The 8,676-nt window shown below is 35.7% G+C and overlaps 1 protein-coding gene across 2 annotated transcripts; it reads right to left on the reverse strand.

Moving 5' to 3' along the window:
- Nucleotides 1–3,227: 3,227 nt before the first annotated feature.
- On the reverse strand, nt 3,228–8,397 carry LOC307172033 (uncharacterized protein). Of its 2 annotated transcripts, XM_079894042.1 has the most exons (10): nt 8,217–8,397; nt 7,898–7,975; nt 7,631–7,663; nt 7,458–7,544; nt 7,126–7,223; nt 6,902–7,032; nt 6,095–6,202; nt 5,857–5,919; nt 5,702–5,767; nt 3,228–5,265 (listed from the first exon to the last, which is right to left on the reverse strand). In XM_079894042.1, the coding sequence occupies exons 1-10, from the start codon at nt 8,328–8,330 to the stop codon at nt 5,156–5,158; spliced, it is 888 nt and encodes a 295-aa protein (XP_079750168.1). In that variant the 5' UTR covers nt 8,331–8,397; the 3' UTR covers nt 3,228–5,155. The 2 variants fall into 2 exon arrangements, with proteins under 2 accessions (XP_079750168.1, XP_079750169.1); XM_079894043.1 differs by lacking the exon at nt 6,095–6,202 and having other exon boundaries at nt 4,045–5,265.
- Between the last annotated feature and the right edge of the window lie 279 nt (nt 8,398–8,676).

An 8,676-nucleotide genomic window follows, 5' to 3' on the forward strand; every position in this document is an offset into this window, starting at 1 on the left:
TTATCCGACTAGAGTTAGGGTAGGTTAGAGCAAAGCTGGCAACCCGGATCACGACACACTACTGACTTCGTGATTGGTAGATAGGTGGAGGGAGGCGCGTCAGGCCAAAACACAAAATGACAACATCAACATCAGTTGAGGGCTGCAAGTCCACTTTTTAAATGACAATATCCTAGCCATACTACTGTTGTCAGTGATGTAAGTATTTGAAATGAACATGATTTCTTAATGTCTAGTGACACATCAGGGCCATTTTATGATTAATTGAAATAGATTTCTTACATACAGCTCCTTTAAATGGATGTAAAATTATTATTATGTCACATGTGACATTGTATTTAATGTGACAGAAAAAAAAGACAGTGACACAATGAATCACCAATGACATACATAAGACCAAATATCCTTATTCTTCAACTATAATTAAGTAGATGAGACTAAATTGTTACATTTGGCATATAATCTAAATGAATAGCTTTGAATAAAGTTTATCTATAAATGGGAGTCACTGGTGTTACCCATAAGAAAAGTGACACCAGTGACAGTGACACCAGTGACAGTAACACCAGTGACAATTTTCATGAAAATTTCATTTTACAAAATGGCTGCTGCAAGGTATCAAACCACATTTTGTCAGTCATGGTATACTAACTAAATTAAATAGTTTAATCCATTTGTATTCTAGTTTTTTTACAATTACCTAACAATAAAGTAGGTCATACCAGTGACTTCAACTAAAAGCTGCATATGAAATCATGAGAAGATTTCTGATAACTGAAAAGAGACAGTGGATCTACCATGGGCTTTTCTTTATAGATATTCAGGAAACTGGAAGAAGGAACTCAAGTGAAGTCATTAGTGTGATTTTTATGTCAAAATAAGAGATTTTTTTGTTTAAAGGGCACCTATTATGCCCCTTTTTACAAGATGTAATATTGGTCTTGGGTGTCCCCAGAATGTATTTGTGAAGTTTCAGCACAAAATACCCCACAGTTAATTTATTATAACCATTTGAAAATGTCATTTTTGGGGCCTGTTTTAAAAAGAGCTATTTTGGTGTGTACCACCTTAAATGTAAAAGAGCTGCATAATCCCAAACCCTGCTGGACCCAGACGATGAAGAGAGTCCGGCACAGAATAAACACGAATGAGAATGGACCAAAACGTCTCGGAATGGTTATTTGATACATTTATGTACTTACAAAGTTTTAATCGCGTCCCCTTTGCAATTATGGATGTGCAACACACACACACACACACACAAACAAACAAATTGTGATAACTTTCGCGCAATTTTTTGAAACTAACTTACACACACGCTTATGTGGCAAATATGAGAAGATGGCTAACGTTACAGAACCAGAAAACATATGCTGCAGGGAGATAGACGTTTATATACTGTCTATGGAGATAGAGGTATTCATTTTACATTTGTTATTGCTGCAAAAAATAATGTACGTGACATAAAACTGTCTGACGTTGTTTGTTGAGACATCCTATGATGACGACAATAAATAGCTTTAGACGCATTTGTTGTTGAACTGGCTGACATAGATTGAAATGACTATTTGCTCAAAAATAATAAAATACACTTACTTCTTCTGGAGGTGACGTTGGATCGCGAACAGTAGGCAACGATCCACACTTGAGGATTAACTTTGACCCTCGTTCACTAAACAGTCAGTCAGAAAATGATTCTCATATTTAGGAAGTTTAAGTGGCGCCTTTTCTTCATAAATACAATCCATCCGCTGCGTTTTCAGTGGCTCTGATGTCAGTGAAGACTACTATGTCCATTCTTACATCCCACAACAGAACACCTAACGTTACACTTCTTAGGAGACATTACCGGCTGTCGTTGAAACAATGGAGGATGGTGTACAGATCACCGAGGGCGGGGTCTATGCCAAAACCAGACTGTCAATCAAACACGTCGGTGGGGCTTAGCGCAATTCTACGTCACAGTGAGAGCAATCTTAGAACAGGGCGTTCTGAGACAGAGCTTATGATTTATTGAGATAGTAAAAAAACTACTGGGTGGATTTTTATCATTCTAGGGTGGTTTTGCTCACACACTGCCAACACACATTTATGTTCAAACACCATGTAAAAGTGAATTTTGCATAATAGGTGCCCTTTAATGGTAACACCAGTGACACAACTCCAGGGGACCACTACTTTCATTATAAATTTTATAATATTTATTCGGCATTTTTTTTTAAATATAATTTACATAATATATTTGATAGTTATGTATACATTATTGTATTTTAAATGGTGTAAAAACCTGTTATTGACCTCAAAATATAGCATTTTCCCTCTGTACATGACTGTGGGGACGAGCACTTCTGTGGTGCTTGGAATTCAATAAAAATCAAATATTTCCACATTGATGGCTCAAGAAGGTGTAATTGTTCAAATAACATTGTTTTATTTTAAAATGTAAAGAAATTGTAACCCTAAAGTGTTTTTTTTTTAAGTGTAATATTTATGTAAAGGCTAGGGACAGAAAAATGGACATTTCCATAGAATGACCCAGAAAAGACAGAAAAAGAATAGCCTATATAAAATATAAGATGCCTGTGTTTCTTTGTCATTTAGAAATGGCATTATAAGGTTTATTTATTTGACCATATATATATATGCCTAACCATGTGTTTCTGCTTCCTGTCCTGTGTGCCAATTTTTGTAGTCCTGTGTAGTCCTGTTTATCCTGTGTGATATATTTGTTAAAGTACCAAGGGACATCTGTTTGCGGATGATAAGGCACTATGGTGATGATTTGAATAATTAAAATATATATGTTGCCCTAATAAAGTCAAGGCTGAATTATGGGAGTGTTGCATTTAGATCAACAGCAAAATCTGTAATAGCGAGGCTGGACATAATACAGACTCGTACTGAGATTATAAGAGCAATGAGAACATCACCATTGTGCTAGTTACAGGTAGAGGCAGGAGAAATTCCATTGAGTCTCTGCCAAAAACAGCTGCTTGTTAATTATTGGATTTATTTGAGGGGGGATGGAGACAGTCACCCAGCCAAAAGGGTATTGCAGGCCAGTTGAGAAAGAGGAATAGCACAAAAAAATTAAGCTTTGGTTGAAGGATGAAGCAGCGTGAGACCTGGGCGTATATGAAAAGGAGTTTCGCCAAACTATATGGCCTAGCACACCTATTTAGATACATAGATTTGGAGCTATAACCAAGACAATGAATAAACATGCCGATTTGGTGAGTGAGTTTACTAGATATGTGAAGCATAAGTACATACATTTTAAGAATATTTTTACAGATGGATCAAAGCATCCAATAACAGGAAATGCAGGCTCTGCAATATAGTTCCCATGCATTCAGAGGAATGAGATATACAGGCGGGCCTCAAATTACTTATACTGCCATCTTGATAGCCTTAGAATGGATTGAACAAAATCAACCAAACAAAGCTTTAATCTGTAGTGACTCAGTCTCTGTCCTGAGTCTCAAATCAGGTATGACCAAGAATCATTAGTAGTTACTTTATGAAATTATGAATATCCAATCAAGAATAAAGAAACAAGGCAACAAGGTTGTAATCATTTGGATCCCAGCGCATATAGGCATTATGGGAAATGAAAGGTTAGATAAAATAGCCAAGCAAGCTTTGAAAAAGAGATTAGACACAGACATCAAGCTTTCAAGATCAGAAGGGAATTATTTTTCTATGGAAAATCATTTTTAAAGAATGGCAAAAACAGTGGGATCAAGAATTAAAAGTAAGACATCTATATTCATAAAAATAAAAAAAGAGAGTTGACACTGTGGAAAATATGGGGGATAAGTTAAATAGCACACTTCATGTTATAGGGAAACACCCAAATGGATTTTGTGAACATTGTCAAATACCAGAGACTGTAGAACATGAAATACAGAGGAAGGACAAAATACATGGAAAGAATATTATTAACAGTAACAGGACGTTGAGTAAAAAACATATTGAGTAGACAATGAAGGACATTGATCTGCTTTCTAATAAAAACAGGACTGATGACGAGAATATGACATTGCTTTGTATAGAAGTTAATTAACCCCAGAAGATGGCAGTAGTGCAACATCAAGGATGCAAGCTGTTGTTAAAATTGTCAGGTCTTGTCCTCATGTTGGTGTGCTCAGTTCTGTTTTTATTCTGTCCTCTTTTGTTTTGATAGTGTTTGAACAATATCAATTTACAAACTCAAAAAGGGAACAATAATGTGCATATTAAAATATACATAAATGAAATGTAATTAAATCCCCATTTGAATATCTATCATTTTGTGTATATATGCTTAAACAGGTTAAACAGCATATTCAGTACAATAAACAAAAGCATAATCTTCAGACGTTGGGGGTGTGTGTGTGTGGGGGGGGGGGGGTGGACTCATACATGATGACTATATAATTCACCAAGGTATTGATTATCTGTGGATAAGTATTTTATGGATGATAAATCATTTTTACATTCTTTTTTAAAACAAGTTAAAGAGTGTTTACTTACAGTTTGTTACGTTGTTTATTTTGGTTCTTTTATATAATTTTAATAAACCTTACACTTGAATCCAACCCTCCCTCGTCTAGTTCCCCCCACGTTGCACATACATACATGCATTTAAAGGAAAACCTTTGCACAGTTTTAAGCCCATTGATAATTAGAGAGCATGGGCAAATTCATGGCATAACATTTTTGACTTACGCTTGCACTTTGACTTGCAGTAGAATAAGATTTACCCCAAAGCCTTCAGCACCTTGTAGCTATACACCTCACCGCCTGTAGGGGCTCTCAACTTAACATTACACAAATCAGGACAAGATTGCCTTCCCATGAAGTGCCACTACTGAAAATAGACTTGTCTCGTGAAACTGTAAAACAAGAGGTTTAAACATTCTATTGAAAGGTTAATTTGTTTGATTCAAAATTTATTTTGAATTACAACAAGGCAAAGGAAAGGAAAAAGACACGTTATTGGCACTTCCCTGTTTAGCGTATGCCCAGGGACAGTTTAAAACTCCACAATGAGCACAGATTAATCATTATTCTACATTAACGATGACAGTCTGGATGGAAAATGAACAATATAAGGTTTATTCCATCAACGCACATTTAATATCACCCCAGTCTTGCTAAAAGTGGCCCAGGCTCACAGAGGAGCAGTTTTGACCCAGGCAGCAGATTCACTGTCCAAACAGGCTATCATGTCATTTAGAAGATCGTCACTCTCAGGGCTCTCACTAATGCTGCTTTGAGATTCTGCGAAAAAACAAAATCACACATCCACTGGTTTGGTAAATACATTTCATTTTCAAATACATAATATTGCAAATGTTGAGCTGACCTAGTTATAACTCCTGAGTCTGACACATGATAAAAGAAGAAATGAAGACACTGAAAATCCTATATTCTCTTATCTATTACTTATTGGTTCCATGAAGAACCTTTAACATCCATGCTGTTACCACAAAAGGTTCTTTATAGTAGAAAAATGTTCTTTAGATTATTAAAAAATGGTTCTTTTAAAAACTGTTCACTGAAAGGTTCTTTGGGGAACCAAAAACAGTTCTTCCATGGCATCGCTGTGAAACCCCTCTTTTGGAAACTTTATTTTTAAGAGTAACAGAGGCATAACAGTCAACACAAAGAAATATTGTAAAAATGCCCATCAACCTGTAATTTTCTAAGATCTTACCAATTGTATGTTCAGTCAGTTTCCTAATCAAGGCGTTTGGCACATCATAGATGCTTTCAGTCACCTCTGTAAAACGGAGAACAATCACAGCACACTGTGTGGAATATATGAATGTTTACACTGTAAATGTATAATTTGAGTGGGTGGAGACTTGCCATGCTCTCCCTCATTGGTTGACCATTTGGAAGGGGGAGTGTCATAGATGACTTCTTCAGCAACTGCAGTTAATCATTAGAAATCATCATCAATCAATTATCAAGAGTAATAGGTTCAAACAATATTATATATGAATAAGTATACAGCTGGCGAGGCAAACCTAAATGCAGACATTCGAAATTAAAATCCTATATTATATTTCACAAAGCATTTATGAAAAAAGTTCATTATACACACGTTTTCGAGATGGTAGAACGTCATATTCATAGTCATTCAGTATAAACTCCTCAGTGCTTTGCTCCATTTCATTGTCTGTGTGCAGAGTTTCTTGAGTCTCATCAGCATCTGAGGACACAAATTCTTGTAAGAGTCTTTCTTCATAGACATTCATAAATGTATTTCAGTTATATATTTATTTTTTTATTTTTTTATTGCCTGTGATGTTTTCCAGACACAAGGTTGACAAGAATATTCATCTGCTAAATAGAATATCTTAAAGTTATAGTTCACCCAAAAATGAAAGGTCTATCATAATTTACTACACTTTTGTTAATCTTCAAAACACAAATGAAGATATTTTAATGAAACCTTAGAGATTCCAGTCTCTCCAATGAAAGTCCATTACACAAAAACTTTGACGCAATATTGTTTTTCACAATATAATAAAGGCATTTTATTATTACACTTAAAGTCACCATGAAACCAAAATTTACAATTCTTAATAAGTTTCCCCTCCCTCTTGGATCAACATTCGCTCGACGTGATGGTGGGACAACCTGTCACTCACACAAGGTCACAGCAATAACAAACCACCACTATCCAACAATCCAATCAATTCGTGATGGACAAAATCAAGTTCCACACTACATTTTTTCTTGTTTGAGAAGCTGTTTAACTTTAATAAGTCACAATAGGGAAGAAAAAACTATCACAAATTCTGTTCCATGTCAACTTTAAGAGTGACAGTTTTGAATTACAGAAGGTATTAAGAAGGAAGGAAGGAAGTGGAACTGGAGAAAGTCATATCATGAATGCGGGACATACCAGTGAAGGACTGGAATGATTCTTGACCAATGGAGAGACATCTGCTGTTCATTGAAGTGCTGCCGGTCTCAGTATTTGATTCTTCACACCGGCTAGAGCGAGCTTCAGGGTTGTTATCTGGCACCAGCTCCCTAATCTCAATAACACACACAACACATTCAGAGCGTTATAAATCTCATACAAATACAAAAACTGACATGAAGCGTCTTAAAGTGCAGCGGTACCCATTGGAGACAGATCCAGCTCTGTCGGGCCCATTGAGCAGCATGGCTTTCCAGAGCTGGTCCATCCACTCCTGCCTGACATCAGCTGTATCCGCAGCCTATTAGCACACAATTCACAAATGGATTGCAAATGTTTATGGACAAAAGAGGCATAAAGAGGGTATTCATAACTCCGTCACTCACAGTGCAATGCATGTTCCTTTTTTAAACGAAACTATTATGACAGTCCTGTCTTAGTAACAACAAAATAACATTATTCACATGTGGGTGATGGCAAACCACATCCTCAAACACAGATTATAGACACTCTCCTGATTAACATGGAAACTCACCAGCATTTTCTTCTTCCCATTTTTCATTGTGATCTCAAATAGATAGCGATTGTTCTCCGATCTGTTTACCTCCCGCACAGACTGAACCTGTTAAGCCATGTTGTTAACATAAGGAAGCACTTATTTGGCCTTCTGAGCATCTACACAATGATAATATTACAAATCAACTTTACCTCATATATGTAATATTGTCCCCTGAGGTCTAACTGTTGGGGTCAAAGAAAAACAATAGATTAATAACCTTACCAATAAGAATATTGGGCGAAACGGCAGTAAATTGCATTTTTAATTTAAAGCAGAGGTCTTCAACAGGTGGTCCATCTTTTTATTTATTTTTTTATCTCACACATTACACAAAAAACTTCAATCTTCAAGTCTGACCTCTGAGGTCCATTTAAAATGCACTATAAAAATATTAAATCAAACACTTAAATACTTACAGCACTCCCATGTTTTCTAGTGTAGAAAAAAAGTGTTGTATTGTAAAGTCTGAACCAGTATGTCACCCACCGAAGCCTCTGAGGAAAATATATAGAATTACTGAGCAGAGATTCCCTCAGGTGCATATATTATGTAATGAGTATTAATTAATCACAAATTAGATAACGTATAAAACGAAACAACTGCTGCTGCTAGAACTACTTTAAAAGTATTATAAGAAAATAAGTATTCCACAACTACCTTTTAGACTGTCTAAAAGACTAATGATTCCTCCAAATGACAGACATGAAACTAGCAATATGTACATTATATTCATACCATTGTGTCTTTCCGTTTCTTCAGAAAGCCCTGGCAGAGCGGAGGTGGCACTCCTCTTCCAGTCGACATGCTCATGCTTAGTTTTGTAAGCTGAAAGTGTTCACACTTAATCATAAACTTAAATCAACACCATGACTTCCCCTTGAAACCGTCACATCCTCACTTCAGATTTTTGTAGAATAAAGAGATGCTGTCCTCAGTCAAATGCCAATATATGGGGGAGGTTCTTGTTCATTTGCTTTGCAGTTCTCAATTGTATTCAATTTTTACGCACTCAGTAAGTGTCATTATAATGTGATAATACTGAAAAAAAACTATACATTACATAAAAACTTTCAATATTCACTGTAATGTTTTTTGAGTAGTTTTTGTTTCACAGTAGTGTCTTTAACTGCCATGAAAACGTCTTAAAATAATTGGCTTAATTTATTTTATGCAAAATTATTATTAATTAACTATT

The sequence above is a fragment of the Squalius cephalus genome (assembly GCF_949319135.1).
Source record: "Squalius cephalus genome assembly, chromosome: 1".
Classification (NCBI taxonomy): domain Eukaryota; kingdom Metazoa; phylum Chordata; class Actinopteri; order Cypriniformes; family Leuciscidae; genus Squalius; species Squalius cephalus.

Coding starts and splice junctions, on each gene's coding strand:
- LOC307172033 (XM_079894042.1), bottom strand. CDS start 8,330: ATGATTAAGTGTGAACACTTTCAGCTTACAAAACTAAGCATGAGCATG. Junction 7,976..8,216: donor AGAAACGGAAAGACACAATG/GTATGAATATAA, acceptor TATTTTCCTCAG/AGGCTTCGGTGGGTGACATA. Junction 5,266..5,701: donor ACTGACTGAACATACAATTG/GTAAGATCTTAG, acceptor GTTTTTTCGCAG/AATCTCAAAGCAGCATTAGT.